Source organism: Podarcis tiliguerta (assembly GCF_965153285.1).
Source record: "Podarcis tiliguerta genome assembly, chromosome: 17".
In the NCBI taxonomy this organism is placed as follows: Eukaryota; Metazoa; Chordata; class Lepidosauria; order Squamata; family Lacertidae; genus Podarcis; species Podarcis tiliguerta.
Window position 1 is genome coordinate 35,214,961 of NC_139550.1, and position 19,484 is coordinate 35,234,444.

The window sequence follows — 19,484 nt, forward strand, 5'->3', positions numbered from 1 at the left end:
GTCCAATAACAAGCGTGAGAATGGCTGATAGGCTGTTGAGGAGAATGGGAAGTGGAGGGCCTGGAGAAGTCCTGATTCCACAGGAGGGCATCACCCAGTGGTATTTTGGCAGTCTATTTGAAATATTTTAATAAACGAAAGAAGATAATGGATGTTCACCCAACAACAATTATATATTACACACCCAGACTGAGGGGGAGCCACTTGGGAAAACATGGGAGGGAAAGGGAATAAAATGAATGTTACAAACTGTAAACATCAACAATGTAGAAAAATAAAAGAAAATTTCCACATATGGATCTCAACATTACAGAACAGAGGAATCTTGTATTTTGAGAAAGAACCCAAAATATAAAAATTCCTGGAGGGCAATTAAAGAGTGGCAGTAGAGGTGGATGTCCGGTTTGATTGACGTTTGCCGGAATGCATGGCAAAGCGGCAGTTTATGCACTTCCATCGGAGGAAGCTGGGCTGACCTCAGCGGCACATGCTGTGCAAAGCGCCCTGATCACAGTGGGCTACCTATTATTCCCCTCCACCCACCCAAAACTGCAGGCACTTTTATGCTTCTCTTAAAATAAAGCTTTAAAATAGTAATCAAGAAACTAAACTTGTGTGTGTTTTAAAATATGGTGGGGGTTTTCTTGATGTTATTGTAGGGTTGCCATAGTTCAGTATTTCATAGCTTTGTTGAGCATTTTTTTTTAAATCAAAATTCAAAGCTTTTTTTTAAAAAGGAAAATCTCCCCAAAAGCCACTGCTGAGCTGGGTTGCCATAGGTCCGGATTGTCACGGACACATAAGTGTTTGGCGCTGTTTTCTACTGCCATATTCCGGCAATGGCAACCCTATTTATTATTTTGTCTTTTTGTAAACCAGCTGTGAGAATGGGGATTTTTTTAAATTTTATTTTTTTGGTGTTTTCCTTTTTAAAACCAAGCTGTGTATTACAAATCTTACGAAATGAACAAACTGCACGGAAGCCAAGCGTTGTGAGCAGGGCTGGATTTAGATTTGATGAGGCCCTAAGCTACTGAGTGTAATGGGGCCCATTGTACGTCCAGCTGTCCTTTGTCAACAAGAAATTGTGGCTGGTTTTTGTGTTGAATATATGCTATATGGTAATTTATGGACCTAATAGGTATCTAGACGGACATGGGTGGCACTGTGGGTTAAACCACTGAGCCTAGGGCTTGCCGATCAGAAGGTCGGCGGTTCGAATCCCCGTGACGGGGTGAGCTCCCGTTGCTCGGTCCCTGCTCCATCCAACCTAGCAGTTCAAAGGCACATCAAAGTGCAAGTAGATAAATAGGTACCGCTCCGGTGGGAAGGTAAACGGCGTTTCTGTGCGCTGCTCTGGTTCACCAGAAGCTGCTTAGTCATGCTGGCCACATGACCCGGAAGCTGTACGTTGGCTCCCTCGGCCAATAAAGCGAGATGAGTGCCGCAACCCCAGAGTTGTCCGCGACTGGACCTAATGGTCAAGGGTCCCTTTACCTTTAATAGGTATCTAAAGCCATTTGCCACTGTTGCTGTATGCAGCTTTTATTTTATTTGTTTTTTATCTTATATTTTGGAAATGTACATCCAGGTTGTTGTTTTTTCCTTTAATTTTTTTTTTGGGGGGGGCCAAGAGAGTGGGTCCCTAAGCTATGACTTATTCACCTTATATGTAAACCCATCACTGGATGCCTGCCCAGTTCCCACCGCCGGGACTACAATTCCCATCTCTCCCCGCGGCGAGGCCTGTGCTCGCCGCGGTGCATCCTGGGGCTGGTAGTCCCGTCCCCGCCGCCGGCCAGCGAAGATGTCCGAGGTGCGGCTGCCGCCGGTGCGGGCGCTGGAGGATTTCTTGCTGGGCTCCAGCCGGCTGTCTCCGCCGGACGTGCGAGACCTGCAGCGCTGGCACAACCGCGTCGTCAACAACCTGCTGTACTACCAGAGCAACTACCTGCTGGTGCTGGGCGCGGGGCTGCTGCTCGGAGGGTCAGTCCGGCGCCGGGGCCGCGCAAGCTGCGCTCTCTCGGGGGCGCGCAGCATCCTCGGGGGCCAGACGGGTGGAGGGGGGGTGGTCAAAGGAGGAGCGGGGTGGAAGCGGGTTAAATCCAGGGTGAAGCCCCAAATGCCTTGAGTTGGGGGCCGGATTGAGGTTGGATGAGGCCCTCAGCTACTGAAGGCAATGGGGCCCTTGATATACTCCGCTGTCCTTTGTCAACAACAAATTGTCGCTGTTTTTTGGGTTGAATGCATGCTGTATGGTAATTTATGGACCTAATAGGCATCTAAAGCCATGTGCACATAACAAAATATGTATTTGTTGAGCTGAAATGCAATTAAGAAGAAGTATATTAATAGTAAAATACAATTAAGAAGAAGTATATTTTTGGGGGGTGGCCAAGAGAGTGGGGCCCTAAACTATACCTTGTTTAGCTTATACGTAAATCCGGCACTGGATTTAATGCATGTTCTGGCTTTGTCCATGGGCGTAGCTGGGATTTTTGTTGGTGGGGGGGAGCAGGCCTTTTGTTGGGGCAGAACCTCAGTTTGCTATGCATTTTTTTTATTGATTTGGGGGCAGCTGCCCCTCCTTGCCCCCCCCCCTACTCCCATGGGTTTGGCTCTCCTTTGTGTATCCACGCCTGGTGGCTTACACGGGTTGCAGATGCTGTAAATCGGTGATGGAGGAGTCCCCGCGGCTGGATGCTGTTGGACTCCAACTCCATCAGGAACGGCCAGCGTGGCCGGAGACGAAGGGAACTGTATTCTAGCGTGACAGGGCTGCAGGGCTGCAGGCTGCTTCTCTATTAAAGAAATCCCTATGGGTAGGAGGGGGAAAGAGATGTGCAAGGTGGGATCGCCTCTTTCCTAACCTCCCCTCCTCACTTCCTTTCATTTTATTTATCGCTCTTGCAGTGCCTGTAGCGGTAAGATGACAGATTGCAAGCTGAAGCTTTCGGCCCCGACTCGTCTCCAACCTGGGAAAAGGGTTGCATGTATGGGGGACTGTGGTTAAACGTATAGGGGCGGTCAAGCAGGCCCAGTAAAAAAGGGAGGCCACAAGTACAAGCAATAGGGCTTCTTTTAAACTGAGCCCCAGTGGCGTAGCGTGGGGGGTGCAGGGGGGGCCGGCCTCACCGGGCGCAACATCTGGGGGTTAGGGTTAAGGGGCGCAAATCCACGGGGTAGGGGGTGCAAATTACTTGCCTTGCCCCGGGTGCTGACAACCCATGCTATGCCACTGCTGAGCCCAGAGCCCGATCATAGAATTGAAGAATTGGGAGGGTCACATTTAGTCCAACCCCAGGAAGCTGTTGTCAGTGCAAGAGCCTAAGATCCTGTGATCCTTAACAGTCAAATTGTTGGGAGGGGGGGGCTGTTCAGGATTCCAAACATGCTCTCCCATCCCCAATTCTTTATTCCCTCTCCTATACACAGTTACATGAGAGTAGGTCTTGCGGAATATACTGGAACTTTCTTCCTAGTAGGGACGCGGGTGGCGCTGCGGGTTAAACCACAAAGCCTAGGGCTTGCTGATCAGAAGGTCGGCGGTTCGAATCCCTGCGACGGGGTGAGGTCCCATTGCTCGGTCCCTGCTCCTGCCAATCTCACAGTTCTAAAGCATGTCAAAGTGCAAGTAGATAAATAGGTACCGCTCCAGTGGGAAGGTACATTTCTGTGCGCTGGTCTGGTTCGCCAGAAGTGGCTTAGTCATGCTGGCCACATGACCCGGAAGCTGTACGCTGGCTCCCTCGGCCAATAAAGTGAGATGAGCGCCTCGACCCCTTTACCTTTAGACATATATAGTGTTTTACGAAAAACTGCTCCCTTTCCCTTATGGGGTACTCCGGAGCCCATATAGAGTCCTTAAGTGGGTTCCCTATTGGTAGGAGAAAATAACAGAGGCCATCCAGAGTATATTGAGAACCTAAGTGGCCTGATCTTTATTTAAGGAACTATTTCAACAGGGTCCCCACTTGCAGGAGGGAGGAGAACCCGGAACAATGGTGCGTAAGCCCTTATATAGATTTTTGAAATTGCTCACCCTGTAGCCCAAGACACCTCCCCCCAACCCCCCCCCCATAGATGCATCACAGAAGGAGGCAGTCTCCAGCAGAAATTCTGTTTGCCAGGATACCTGATGATGGTCACTGATTGTATTACCTGGGCAGTCTGGCCATTTTTTTTCCTGATGGGTAAGACTTTAGTTCCTGGATCCAGGTCACAGGCTCACCCTATTCACAAACAAATACGCCCTTAAGACAGGATTTGTAAGCAAAAAGACAATGGGAAGGCTTTCCCCATTTGCCTCCCTTACTGCAGAGGAATATCTGAGGTCAGTGGGAGAGTCAAAATGGCTTCAGGATTGCTTTCCCATACTATTTCAAACACATGGTTCATATATTTAGATATGAGTGCATTTATTATTATTTATTCTATAGCTGAGACCTTAAAATTCTTATAACAATGGTATTGGCCTGGAAACATGGCTTCTGAGAACAGGAGAATTTTCTTCCAGGATTGAGGTTCATGTAGGTCAGCATTCTCCCTTCCAAGTGAACGGTGAGGTTGTGGGTGATACCAAATGGTTCAGGATGGTGAAATCCAGAATGGATTATTAAGAGGACCGAAAGGATGTCCTTGCAGGAGAGGTGAATGGCAGGCACTCCGACAGAACAGAGATTAGATTAAAAGGTAAAGGTAAAGGTACCCCTGCCTGTACGGGCCAGTCTTGACAGACTCTAGGGTTGTGCGCCCATCTCACTCAAGAGGCTGGGGGCCAGCGCTGTCCAGAGACACTTCCGGGTCACGTGGCCATCGTGACAACGCTGCTCTGGCGAGCCAGAGCCGCACACGGAAACACTGTTTACCTTCCCGCTAGTAAGCGGTCCCTATTTATCTACTTGCACCTGAGAGTACTTTTGAACTGCTAGGTTGGCAGGCGCTGGGACCGAACAAAGGGAGCGCACCCCGCTGCGGGGATTCGAACCGCCGACCTTTCGATCGGCAAGCCCTAGGTGCTGAGGCTTTTACCCACAGCACCACCCGCGTCCCTAGAGATTAGATTAGGGTTGCCATATTTCAAAAAGTGAAAATCTGGACACAAAAGTTGTTGAGCTCCCCCCCTTTTCTTTTTGCCCAAAGTTGTTGAACTTGTTTTGGAACTATTTTTTAATGAAATTTGCTAAAATCTACACCACCGACATTGACTGCCATACAGCCGGATTTTCCCTGACATTTCAGCAATTTCCACCCGGAAATCTGTTTACAAGAACTGAACAGGAAATTCTGGACGTATGGCAACCCTAGATTAGATGCGACTGTAAAGCTACATATACCAGCAATGAAACTGCAATGTTCCATTTAGCCCTGAGAGGAGCGAGAAATAGCAGAATCAGTGTTGCAAAATCATTTCTGCCAAGGTTCTCTGATATCTGCATTATTTTTAGCAGGACTCATGGTGATCTATTGTAAACAAAGCTTATTGATCTGTCTTCTATGCATCCTGTGCAAAAAGGGGTTTAAGGCAAATTACGGCAAAAAATATAGTGCACATAACAAAATACAAAATCCCATAAAAATAAGCAGCAATAAACAACCATTATAAGTGATCAAACACTAAATCCCGGCAATTAAAACTCTCCAACCATCCAGTAATATCAGCACAAGCACCAGAAGATGACAAACGAACAGTCAGTGATCAGGAAAGAGTCTGGGAGAAAAGAAAAATATTGACGTGGTGTCGGAAAGATGTTAAAGTCAGTGGCAGACAAGCTTCTTTAGGGGGAATATTCCACAGGGTGATAGGGGGTGGGGACGAGAGCAAGAAAGGCCCTTACTCATTTCACCTCCCTTCAGAGTCCCGCCCCATGACCAGTTCTCTGGCCAAACAGTAAAGGCCGCTACTTAAAACAGGTGTTAAAAGTAAGGACCAGCCCACAAGACCACCTCATGCTAACAGGATATACAGTGGTGCCTCGCAAGACGAAAAGAATCCATTCCGTGAGTCTCTTCGTCTAGCGGTTTTTTCGTCTTGCGAAGCAAGCCCATTAGCGGATTAGCGGTTTAGCGGCTATTAGCGGCTATTAAAGGCTTAAGGGATTAGCGGATTAGCTGCTAAAAGGCTATTAGCAGCTTAGTGCCTTAGAAAAAGGGGGTGGGGAGCGGAAAAAAACCCCCAGGAATCGCAAGACATTTTCGTCTTGCGAAGCAAGCCCATAGAGAAATTCGTCCTGCGAAGCACCTCCAAAACGGAAAACCCTTTCGTCTAGTGGGTTTTCCGTCTTGCGAGGCATTCGTCTTGCGGGGCACCACTGTACAGTCATACCTCAGATTACAGATGCTTGAGGTTGCGTTTTTTCGGGTTACGGACCGCCGAAACCCGGAAGTACCAGAACTGGTTACGTCCGGGTTTTGGCGGTCGCACGTGCATAGAAGCGCTAAATCACACTTTGAGCGTGCGCAGAAGCGCCAAATCACAACCCGTGTGTGCGCAGAAGCACCGCTGTGGGTTGCGGATGCTACAGGTTGCGAACTTGCATCCTGCACGGATCACGTTTGCAACCCAAGCGTCCACTCTATTGTTTTTAAATGGAATCATAGGAGCCAACTCCTAGAGGCCTGTGGAGGTTTCAGCCTCCACAATAAAATATTTGAGGAGACTGCCTAGCCCCCAGGTTGATGGGCATCGCCATTCAAATGGAGTTTGTGCACTGTGGTGTAGTTGTTAAGAGCGGTAGTCTCGTAATCTGGGGAACCGGGTTCGCGTCTCCGCTCCTCCACATGCAGCTGCTGGGTGACCTTGGGCCAGTCACACTTCTCTGAAGTCTCTCAGCCCCACTCACCTCACAGAGTGTTTGTTGTGGGGGAGGAAGGGAAAGGAGAATGTTAGCCGCTTTGAGACTCCTTAAAGGGAGTGAAAGGCGGGATATCAAATCCAAACTCTTCTTCTTCTTCTTGTGTCCTGTGATCGGTGGTGCGAGGTGGGGCTGACCTTGGATCCCCACAATATTTTATTCAAGTGGACACCCCTGAATGGAATTGACATCGCATTCCTAGTTCCCACCCTTCCTGTTTCCTTGCAGGTACTTTCGCCCCTTGTTGACTCTGCTGAGCGCTGCTCTCGTGACGCTGATCTTTGTGGGCTTCATCTGGGCGGCTGAAAACAAGGCTCCCGTGCGACGCTTCCGGCGGAATTACCCCGGCACCTGCCTCCTTACCATCCTCGGCTCTGCGTACTTTCTGGTGTCTCTTCTTGATGGCTCTGCCACCTTCTTGTTTTTCATCGCTCTGCCCATAACGTGTAAGTCCCAAAAGGGAAGTGGGGTAGACATGGCATGGATGCATCCAGGTTAATTTGATTGTTGTGTCTCGTTGCTGAGATCTTGCAAATCTAGTGTGCTGTTAATGTTTGCATGGAACTTTAGCTTCAATGTAGAATAATTCAGTAGTGCAATAAGCAGAACAATTTGCGTTCTCTGACCATTCCTGAGTAGAATCTATTCTGGCATGGAAACCACAGTATTTATTTATTTTAAAAATAATTTATTATTATTAAAATAATTCAACATTAATACATACATGTTACGAATATACAAACATACATTTCATGCAATCCTGAAAAGTATTCATACATACCCACACATACCTCAATCTGTGGGATTGAATGTGGGTATGTAGGAAACCACAGTATCTTAGCTTTCTCTTAAAATAAAAAAAAATACCTCTAGTTCTCATAGAGGTTCAGATGAATCTGAAAACACACAGCCTCTGCAAAAAGCCCCGGTGCTCAGGGGTCTACCTCCCAAATGTGCTGGACCCCACATTCTGCACAAACCTCTACATAGGTAGGTAGATTGAAGACAAACCTTCCTACATGCAAGTTGCCGGTTCCTTTGAACATCAAAACTAGTTGCATCACTGCATGGCTATTAAATTTGTTCATTGAACAGCTGTCATGGTTGATTGAAGGCTGGTGTTAATCTGTGTTCCAGTCTGACTTGTTAGTTCTACAAAGACCAAGGCTAGGTTGATGCTCAGACGCTTCCTTCTGTAACGTGTGTAAGACAAAATGTCCTATATTTACACACCGGTCAGTTCTCCCTTGCGGTGTTTCCATGATCCAGTTAGGGCCCAGTGCATGTTGCAGTGCTGCTGGAGCCCAGAAAATCTACATCATGTGGTATTAAGTCCAGAGTCTCTCAGCTTTCACTTTTTTAAAAAAGTAAAGTTCTAGTGCTGGTAGTTGAGAAGTTAAGCTTGAAAGTGTTTGGTGCAATGGCGGAAATCTTTTGATGAGCAGGAGCCAGTCGTGGGGCTTCTGTGATCTGCATGGCTCCTTCCTTTATCCAAAATAAAGTATGCACAATAATTTAAAATGCAGAAAGAGCCATCCAATTTAAGAGGAATCATGCAAATTTGCTCTTTTCGCCTAGTTTATTTTGCTTTCAGCATTTTATTTTACAGTATTTTTTATTAGGCAAGGGTACCGACAGCCCAGGCTGTGTTTGCCTGTCTTTCTCCTTCTCACACTCATTGATTTGAATGATGGAAAATATTCCTACAACTCCTGGGAAAGCTTGTGGTAGAGCGGAAAGGGCTACTCTAGCCTTGCACTTTTTGCCCTGGATGAATGAACTTTCTTTCTTCTTTGGCGATCCCTCGTAGCCGAGTAAGAATGTCTTCCATAAACACGGTTTTAACAGTGAGTCCGTAAGTGACTGTGGAGGCCAATTCTGAACCTACATGTCCTTCCACAGTGGGGACATTGGTTTCCGGGCGGCAGTTGATCATGGTGTGAATTTGCCAAGCGTGCCTTCCTCTTAGCACGTTTCTCCCTTGCGTCCTGAGTTCGAGCGTCTTCAAAGCCCATGACACCTTTGGTAAAGGCTGTTCTCCAACTGGAGCGCTCGCAGTTCAGTGTTTCCCAGTTGTCTGTGTTTAAGCTACATTTTTAAAGATTTGCCTTGAGACAGTCTTTAAACCTATTTTGTGGAACACCAGCATTACAGGCCCATCCATGAGAATTTCTTAACGTCACTGCCCTGCAGACCCCATCCTATGTCTCAGAAGCTCAGGTCAAAGCACTGGGGGCACATCTCAGAGGCGTAGTGGGGCTGTGGCCCAAGAGCACAATTTTGAGGGGGTGCAGCTAAGTGCCCCCACGACAGGCTCCCGCATTGAGGTTGGAGCCACGGGGGAGGCAAGCCGCACCGGAGCTGGCCTTCAGGGTTGTGGCGACAGCGGTGCCTCCTTCATCTCATGGCCAGTGAAGGGACACCCGTCTGTGCCCCACCCCTGGGCCATTCAAGGGGGAGGGCGCTGCTGCCACCGCCCACCAAAAGGGGAGGGGAGCAGTGGCACTTGTGGTAGTGCTGTTCCACTCCTCTGCTGGTCTCTGAAGTGTGCCAGGGAGCTGCAGAGGCCCCTTGCTCCGCATTGGCCCAGTGCCACCAGGCCACAGTGGGTGCAGGTGAGAGGAAGAGCAGAGTGGCAGCAACCCCACGCTTCTCCTCCACTGGGCTCCGGCACATAAGGTGGCCTTGGAGGCGATGGCCAAGTGCTCCCGGGCTCCCGAGGCCAGCAGGGGCTGTGCAACCCTTGCCCCTTCCCCGGTGCTGGCAACCTGTCCCTGGCACATTCTATTTTATTCTTGCTGCAAGTGACCTTGGACTCGGCTATACAGCTGCAAACAAAATGTTTAAAGTGTGTTGTAAAGTGCAATATATAAATGTGACACCAGGTGGTGATAGTGAGCTATGGCAAATTCAATATATTTTTCAAATTTTTTTTTTTTTAAAGCATTTTCACAGCTTTTTTTAATATGTGCGTAGATTCCACTTTTGTCAGTAGGCCAGTAGTGATTTGGTCAACCCAAGCAGGGATTTGAATCTCCTGCTCCCAATTCAAGTTGAATTTCCTATTCACTGTATCACTAAGCAGATGACCGACTCTCTTGGGAGTCTTGTACTGCGGGAAGATTTCTTTTAATAGGTTGTTTTTGGCATGGTTGCTTTGCGGCTGCTCCAGCAAAGCTGGATAGACAGTCGAGATGATGACCTGGGGGAACTGAGCTGATTCCTCCTGTGGAACTGCCTGCAACTCCCTTGGCTCTTATGGCACTAGTCTCTCCTGCTTCCCTTCTTGAGGGAAGAGATCTGTAGCAGGAGAACATAAGTTATTTCTTTTTCCATGCTTTGCCTCTAACACTTCAATTCCCTTGTAATAAACGAAAATCTGCCCTTATTCCCCTATGGGGGACACAAGAGCCCTTATAGAGTCCTTTGTAGGTTCTCCATCGGTCAGAGGGAAAAAACAGAGGCCAACCAGAGAATATTGAGAAGCAAAGAAGCTAGTAAGCCTGATCTTTACTGATCTGTTGCAACAGGGTTCCCCCTTCACACACAGGAGAAGGAGGAGGACCCAGAACCAAGGTGTGCCCGCCCTTATATAGACATTTTAGATTGCCCACCTTGGAGTCAAAGACCACCACCCCAGATACATCATACCTACATCACAGAAAGGGCAGGCTGAAGCAGAAATCTGAGTGGGTTGTTTACCTTCTGTCTGGCAAGTTACCTGTTAATGCTTACTGGATTGATACCCTGAAGAGCCTGGCCAGTCTTTTGTAATGATAAGTACTTACAGTGGTACCTCGCAAGACGAATGCCTTGCAAGACGGAAAACTCGCAAGACGAAAGAGTTTTTTGTTTTCTGAGTTGCTTCAGAAGACGAATTTCCCTATGGGCTTGCTTCGCTAGACGAAAAGGTCTTGCGTCTTTTTTTTTAAACCGTCAATGCATTCCTATGGGAAACCGTCAATACACAGCGGTGCTTCGCAAGACGAAAAAATTCACAAGACGAAAAAACTCACAGAACGAATTAATTTCGTCTTGCGAGGCACCACTGTAGTTCCTGAGCCAAGTCACAGGCTCACCCTATTCATACACAGACATACCCTTAAGACAGCATTTGTGAAAGAAAAGACAACAGAGAGGCTCTTCCATTTGACCTTGCAGAAAAAAACACCTGGTCAGCCTGGGAGTCAAAATGGCTCCATGGCTGCTCTCCTGTGGAGCTTCAGACCTGTGGCCTATTTATCTATGTACATGTTTGCCTGGTACATTTATGAATCTTTATTATATACGTAAGAACTTAATTTATTTCACCCTTCTACCTCCCCCAACACTTTCTCCACTGCAGTGACCCTCATCCATGCCTCCCTGCGTCTCCGGAACCTCAAAAACAAGATTGAGAACAAGATAGAGAGCATCGGACTCAAGCGCACGCCCATGGGTCTGCTCCTGGAAGCCCTAGGACAGGAACAGGAAGCCGGATCCTAGAAGATTCCCTCTTAATCCTCCCTTTTCCCTTTGGAAATATGCTACCTTCCTTCCATTGACTGTTCACTTTCCCCCTCTCTGATCCCTAGCCTGTGTGCTCTCTGTTCACTTAACCCAACCTAGTGGCCCAGCTATGAGCTCATGCAAAAGGCGGCCTGTGTCCTGTGGACCAGAGCAGATGGCCATTGGGACTCCCTGTCCCCAATGAACGAGGCTTGATAGCAGAGTAGAAGGGGAACAGCAAATAGAGTGGAAATCAAGGTAGTATTTCTTACTGGCCGTTAAGTATTAAGTACTGCGACTCTTTACCTGTTTAAGTTTAAAAGGGTTCCAGTGCATGAGAAAGGGAGAAGAAGCTGAAAATAAGATTTATGAAAGACAAGGCTGTATTATCTTTTTTATATAAAAAAAACAAAACTGGTGTAAAATGTTAGACTGTAGTATGCCTAGACACATTTAAAAAAACAAACGACCCAAGGATCATGACTTGATCCTAGAGCAAAGAACAGTAGCCAGCCAACCAATTAAAAGGGAGCCTTGTTCTAATTATTCCAAGCACGGGCGAACTTTAGTATTTACTAGTATAGCATTACTTAGCATTTATATAGCAGCTCCAAACACTCCCAAGTGCTCCGCCTACGGCATGTACTCCTTTCAACAGTCATGTTGTGCAACTCAGTATTTGATCCCCACATTGCAGCTAGAGGGAGGTGGGGCCTGCAGAAAGCTGCTCTTCTGTAAAACACCTGGCCTCTTGTTTTCAGAAAAGGGAGATTAGGCAGGAGTTCGGATTGGATGGAGGAAAGGGGAAAAGTAATTTTGAAGAAGCTCTAGCTAAGTCAGAAATGGGGAGTCTTTTCTTGAACTACAGCTCACATGTCTCTGGCCATTGGGCTAGTAATTCATTAACCCTGTGGGCTTCCCTTATCTTATGCATTGTGTGGAAGGGACACTCCGGAGTTCAGAAGCTGTGTAGCAACCTATACATTCCGCTCCGCAGAGGGAACCCCCAGGCAAAGGGCGAGAGGTTCTTAAGAGGAGCAGAAGAGGCTTGTCTAGCCATTTCCAGAGACCAGTCAGGCAGAGTTTGACTCCTTGTCTTTTGCGGAGTCCTTACAGTATTCAAAACTTCAGAGAATGGACCAAACCCTGGTATAGTGTGTCTTTAAGAGATGTAGCTGAAGGGTAGGATGTTTTAATAAAATGAAGGAGCTTGGAGATTCTACAAGCATTGCCAAAAATAACAACTGTCCAAGGGGTTCAGATATTGTACCTCTCCATTTCTTCTGTATGCAGTTTGCATTTACTGGGTAATGGGAGGAAATCAGTTTCAAAACCCTCTGTATGGCACTTTTTTTTGCAAAAAAAAAAATGTTATTGATTGACAAAATGACTTAATCACTAAGTGTGTGTGTGTGTGTGTGTGTGTGTGAAGGGGAGGTGGCCGCCTCTGTACCCCTCAATTTTGTGTGTATGAGGAAGGAAAAAGCAAGCACACCCATTGCAGCCTCCATGAATTGCGCCTCCTTTTACTCTCACTTGCCTTTCAGGAGCCCTATGCCCAGCAGTGGATTCCTTCAATCTCTCTCGCCCGATTCGTGACCCTTCTGCCAATGTGCCCCTCGATTAAACTGTGTGCTAATTTGATCGTTCTGTGACAGCAAACATTTCTGCTTGCCGGACGGGACAATCTTCCCTCTCCTTCCCCTGCCTGTTCTTCTAGGGGTTCTCTAACCGTCCCCTGAACCAATTTGGGAGGACAAGGCCTGTTATGCTAGCAGAACTCTTTGTCCTGGTACCTGACAGTGTATCTGTTTCGCTGAATCCAGCCCTGTATGTATAAGACCAGGAATCCATAGCTGAAGGAGTCCTTTCTTGGCTCTCTCCATAGGTTGTGCTTTGGTTTCAGCCATCTGTGTGCTCGGCAGCAGTGCCAACTTATTAAGACAACTACCGTATTTTCCGCCCTATAGGACGCACCAGCCCATAGGACACACCTAGTTTTTTTTGAGGGGGGGAGGAATAAAGAGAACAAATTTTACCCCCCCCCAGCCGCGGCTTCAGCGTGCCCCGTGCTCCGGGCAGTAGGCTGTTATCCGCAGCCTAGGGAGCCCTGTGGGAACTCCTGCGGGCTCCCCAGGCTTGCTGATAGCTTCCTGAAGCCTGGAGAGCGAGAGGGGTCAGTGCGCACCGACCCCTCTCGCTCTCCAAGCTTCAGCGAAAGCCTGCATTCACCCCATAGGACGCACACAGATTTCCCCTTCATTTTTGGAGGGGGAAAAGTGCGTCCTATAGGGCGAAAAATATGGTAGGTATTTCTACACCACTTGCCAGTGCTCAAAGGTCTTCTCTTACGTCACAGCTGGGGAACGTGTAGGATTCCAGAAGTTGGCCACTCTGAGGTCAGGATCAGCTCTTGGCCTGATCCCTCAGGGTTCTTCTTGTGTTCACAACTGGTCCAAGATATTTTGCTGCCCATGGCAGATTAGCAAATGCGCCCCCCCCCCCGAGTCCAGCCACATAGCTCCCAGTGCCAGCCAAGTTATTTTGGCACCCGGAGTCATAAAATCCCACAAAGTTATTCCATAACAAGTTGCTTTCACGACACCCAAAACCTGCTCACCTCACCCTGCCTAATGGTGAAGTCAGTCTTGTCCCCTCCTTCCTGGGAGTGGCCCCCTATTCCTTGGGGCCAGCTTGTTAAAGGTGAGGTCAGTTGGACTGAGTAGAATAATAATAATAATAATATTTATATGCTGCCCCAGCCACTTTGGGCAGCTTCCCACAAAATACTAAAAACCTCAGACATTAAAAACTTCTCTATACGGGGCTGACTTCAGATGTCTCAGGAAAGTCAGATAGTTGTTTATTTCCTTGACATCTGATGGAAGGGTATTCCATAGGGTGGGTGCCACTACCAAGAAGGCCCTGTGCCTGGTTCCCTGTACCTTCACTTCTCACAGTGAGGGAACCGCCAGAAGGCCCTTGGTGCTGAATCTCCCTGTCTGGGCTGAATGATGGGGGTGTATACAAGGTATACAGGGCCAAAGCTGTTTAGAGCTTTAAAAGTCATTTTGAACTTAACAGCAGAGGCTTTCTTCATTAACCCTTTTATCCCCCAGGCAGCGCACAGTATTTTCAGGGCCTGCTTTCCAACACTAAACCCCACCCCACTCCTCAAATTTGTTTTACAGAGGATTAAGAAAACACATGGCACTAACCAACAAGTTGTCACAGGTTGACTATGACAATGTGGGCTTAAAAACAAAAGTAGACAAATCAGAAACTGCGTCCCACCTGATGAAATTCAGTCAGCATCTCTCCCACGCCTGAAGGGAGTTTGTGTCAACCCTGCAGTTTCAGCTGGTCTTGCCAATTATTTCATTAGGGACCTCCTATTCAAATCATGCAGTCTCTCATTTGTGGCCATACACCCTTGACTTAACGGGATACAGCATTTGATAACCACAACTAAGAGCTATTTTCCTATATTATAATTGCAAACTTCCCCATAGTATTTTCTGAGGAGCTGCCATTTGTGAAAACATTAATTTTCTCCCAATTGGAGCACAATCTAGGAACAGCGCAGTATTAGTTGGGTCAGGATGCATCTCTCAGTTCTCTCAGCCTTGATGGCTAAATGCCTGTATGAGTGTGAACCCAATTTAAAATCACGATGCTTGAGGAGATATGAAAGGTCTGTCGCAGATGCCTTTAATGCAGGCCAGCCATCAAATGAGGAAGCAAAATGAACTGTTCTAAAGCTTAAGGTAGTTGCTACCTTAAGCATACTTATCAACATCTCTGGGACTTCCAACAAAATACAGTGGTCCCTCGAGTTACAAACGCTTTGCATTACAAACTCCACTAACCTGGAAGTAGTTGCTCTGGTTTGCGAACTTTGCCCCAGGATGAGAATGGAAATCGTGTGGCGGCAGCGGGAGGCCCCATTAGCAAAAGCATGCCTCAGGTTAAAAATGGACCTCCGGAATGAATTAAGTTCGTAACCCGAGGTACCACTGTAGGGCTAGTTATGGGCATTGCAAAGTGCTCATAACTGCTGCTTATTAACATCTACATGAAGCCGCTGGGACAGATCATCAGGGGCTTGGCCTGGGTGTCTATCAATATGCAGATGATACCCAGCTCTACCTCTCCTTTAAATCAGAACCAGTGAAGGCGGTGAAGGTCCTGTGTGAGTGCCTGGAGGCAGTTGGTGGATGGATGGCAGCTAATGGATTGAGGTTGAATCCTGACAAGGCAGAAGTACTGTTTTGGGGGGATGGGGTGGGCAGGTGTGGAGGACTCCCCTGGTCCTGAATGAGGCAACTGTGCCCCTGAAGGACCAGTTGCGCAGCCTGGGAGTCATTTTGGACTCACAGCTGTCCATGGAGGCGCAGGTTAATTCTGTGTCCGGGCAGCTGTCTACCAGCTCCATCTGGTACGCAGGCTGAGATCCTACCTGCCCGCAGACTGTCTCGCCAGAGTGGTGCATGCTCTGGTTGTCTCCCGCTTGGACTACTGCAATGCGCTCTATGTGGGGCTACCTTTGAAGGTGACCCGGAAACTACAACTAATCCAGAACGCAGCAGCTAGACTGGTGACTGGGAGCGGCTGCCGAGACCATATAACACCAGTCCTGAAAGTCCTATATTGCCTCCCAGTACATTTCCGAGCACAGTTCAAAGTGTTGGTGCTGACCTTTAAAGCCCTGAACGGCTTCGGCTCAGTATACCTGAAGAAGCATCTCCACCCCCATTGTTCTGCCTGGATTCTGAGGTCCAGCGCCGAGGGCCTTCTGGCAGTTCCCTCAGTGCGAGAAGCAAAGCTACAGGGAATCAGGCAGAGGACCTTTTCGGTAGTGGTGCCCGCCCTGTGGAACGCCCTCCCACCAGATGTCACAAGATAAACAACTACCTGACATTTAGAAGACATCTGAAGGCAGCTCTGTTTAGAGAAGGTTTTAATGTGTGACATTTTTAATGTATTTTTAATCTCCGTTGGAAGCCACCCAGAGTGGCAGGGAAAACCCAGTCAGATGGCCGGGGTACAAATAATAAATTATTATTATTATTATTAAACTAATTGAGTCAAGTTTAAATTGTTATTACTCTGGCTCTTCCTAGAATTCGATATTGTATTTAAATGCACTATTGCAAATTGACGGCTTTGGAAACTGATCCACACATGGAACTTGATGCACAAAACAAGAAGAGAAAGGCATTGGTTTGTGTGCAGTGGAATTTTGCTTCAACTGGAGGAAGTGGCAATTCCTCCTTATTACTGCAGCCTCCTAAAAAGTTGCTTCGGAATGCTTGTGAGAAATAGCATGGGAGACAGTCCTGGTGGGGAGGAATCAGCTGAAATCCATGTCCCGATCCCTTTTTCAAGCAAGGCGGCTCCATGGACCCCAGCCCCCTCCACAAACAAGGGAGTCCTTCTGTTGGCAGACGAGAAACTCTAGATCCACCGCAAAAAAAGAAGAAAGCCAAAACATTTAAAAACACATCCAGTTTCCATATCTTTATCTTTCATTTACTTGTTTCCTCGACTTCCTCACACCTCCCTTTTTTGTATTCTAGTTCAATTAGCTACTTCAGCAAATCCTTTCCCTCTTTCTCAATTTTTTGTTCTATAGTTTATCCTAACCCAATCTAACTTTAAATTTTCCACTTTAGTCCATTAACAGTTTTTACTTAATTCTTTATAAGATTTCTGCTAAAACCATGTAACTTCATTCCAGTATTCTTCTAACATTCATTAATTTTGCAGTATTTCTGTAAATATACTTTGAATTTTTTCCAGTCTTCTTCCATCGACTCTTCTCCCTAGTCTCAGATTCTGCCAGTCATTTCTGCCATTTCCATGTAGTCCATCAGCTTCACCTGCCATTCTTCCCGGGTGGGTAGATCTTGTGTCTTCCAATGCTTTGCAATAAGTATTCTTGCTCCTGTTGTGGCGTACATAAAAAAAGTTCTATCTTTCTTTAACACCAATTGGCCGACCATGCCCAGGAGAAAGGCCTCTAGTTTCTTCAAGAAGGTATATTTAAATACCTTTTTCATTTCATTATATATCATTTCCCAGGAGGTCTTAATCCTTGGGCACATCCACCAAAGGTGAAAGCAAGTACCTTCCATCTCTTTACATTTCCAACATTTATTATTGGGCAAATAATAGATTTTTGCAAGCTTGACTGGTGTTATGTACCACCTGTAAATCATTTTCATTAAATTCTCCTTTAAGGCATTACATGCCATAAACTTCATACCTGTTTTGGCTTTCTTCTTTTTTTGCAGTTTAGATGTATTGTTCTTTTTTTTTTTTTTGTATTTATTTTTGACGTATTGCTTGTTAAATTTCTCATCGTTTCTTTTTTCTTTTATACTGTTTTTCTGTAACTATAAAACTTTTAATAAACATCTTTTTTAAAAAAACAAAACTCTAGATCCAGCCCATTCACTCAATTTCTCCCAGCGCTTGGGTTTGCTAGAGTTCATCCAGTGCACATGTTCAGACAGGATGCAGCCATGAAAAAAGACCAAGGGAAGTGTGAGCTATATTTGCATTTTTTAAAAAAAGCAGCTATATACTGCAACCTATCATGTCTAGTTTTTTTTACATTTCTGCATCCCCTTGAAAATTAAGGACAGTGCTTACCACGACACTATTTTGGATATACACTTGAATTAGTGAGTTGCTTTACTTAAAACAGTTGTTTTTGCATCTTAATCAACAGCAGTTTGCTCCAATAGTGATCTTGGGTGGTGAGTGCTGCCAAAGATCGGACACAAAATGTGGGACCAGGAGGGAGGAATAGGCAAACTCTGAGGTTTGCTGAAACGCAAAAAAGAGAGGAAAACCTTGAGGAGGTAATCCCACACACACACACACAAAATGCAACGATCATGCTGAATGTTTAATCAGCTGGAAAATAAATACAGAAAAACAGGCCAGGTGGATGAGAAAGCCCTTGGGAACATTGAGACCTGCCAGTCTTGGCTCATCTAGTCTCCCAGTGTCTACACTGACTGGTCACAGCTCTCTAGGATTTGCAGCCCTACCTGGAGATGCGGGGGATTGAATCATCAGCCTTCTGCATGCAAAACAGCTGTACAGTGGATGCTCGGGTTGCGAATGTGATCCATGTGGGATGCAACCCACAGCGGTGCTTCTGCACATGCACAAAGCATGATTTAGTGCTTCTGCACATGCGCGACCGCCAAAACCTGGACGTACAGTGGTGCCTCGCAAGACGAAAAGAATCCGTTCCGCGAGTCTTTTCGTCTTGCGGTTTTTTCGTCTTGTAAAGCAAGCCCATTAGCGGATTAGCGCTATTAGCGGTTTAAGGGCTATTAACGCCTATTAAAGGCTTAAGGGATTAGCGGTTTAGCTGCTAAAATGCTTTCTGAAGCAGCTTAGCGCTTCAGAATAAGGGGTTTTGGAACGGGGAAAAAAAAAAATCAAAAGTTTTCATCAATTTTCGTCTTGCGAAGCAAGCCCATAGGGAAATTCGTCCTGCGAAGCGCCTCTGCAAACGGAAAACCCTTTCGTCTTGCAGGTTTTCCGTCTTGCGAGGCATTCGTCTTGCGGGGCACCACTGTAACTTGTTCCGGTACTTCCGGGTTTCGGTGGTCCATAACCCGAAAAAACACAACCTGAAGTGTCTGTAACCCGAGGTATGACACTACCACCTCTGAGCTATGGTCAGGACTGTAGCTAGGGGGTGGTGAGGTGGGCCCCCACCAGGGCCGAGGCTGAGGAGGGGGAGCAAAATCGGCTTTAAAATATGTCCATAAATATGTCTACAAATAAAAATATCAATTATTGCCCCTTAAGAAAAGGTTTTTAATAAAGGGCGAATTGAATGGGTGGAGGGGGTGGGGTTTGGAGGAGAGGGGGTAAGAAGAGCTAATTTGTCCATGGCTAGGGGTCGCAATCTGGATGGTTCTGCCAGGGGCGCAAAATCACCAAGCTACCATTCTGGCTATGGTCCTTCCTCTAGTAGAATGGTCCATTGCAGAAATGGGAGTGCTCTTGCCAAGAAGTGAGAGCACGCTGCAACATTTTGTTGCAGGGCCCCCTTGCAATGTGTTATGGAAGGGCTGGAAGTGTGTGTGGCAATTTTGGTGCAGGTGCAGTTTT

The 19,484-nt window shown here is 46.9% G+C and overlaps 2 protein-coding genes and 1 long non-coding RNA gene across 3 annotated transcripts in view; 2 read left to right on the forward strand and 1 right to left on the reverse strand.

Annotated features, from left to right (window-relative positions):
* LOC310667604 (organic solute transporter subunit alpha-like) overlaps window positions 1-19,484 on the forward strand; it is a 95,069-nt gene that overhangs the window by 51,918 nt on the left and 23,667 nt on the right. The gene's annotated exons all lie outside the window — the stretch shown is intronic.
* On the forward strand, window positions 1,773-12,732 carry PRAF2 (PRA1 domain family member 2). The gene is made up of 3 exons (XM_083420782.1): window positions 1,773-1,986; window positions 7,083-7,300; window positions 11,200-12,732. Exons 1-3 carry the CDS (start codon window positions 1,808-1,810, stop codon window positions 11,337-11,339), a joined length of 537 nt encoding a protein of 178 aa, XP_083276908.1. The 5' UTR covers window positions 1,773-1,807; the 3' UTR covers window positions 11,340-12,732.
* On the reverse strand, window positions 5,130-6,709 carry LOC310668016. The gene is made up of 2 exons (XR_014506544.1): window positions 6,326-6,709; window positions 5,130-5,974 (listed from the first exon to the last, which is right to left on the reverse strand). It is a non-coding gene; the product is annotated as an uncharacterized lncRNA (long non-coding RNA).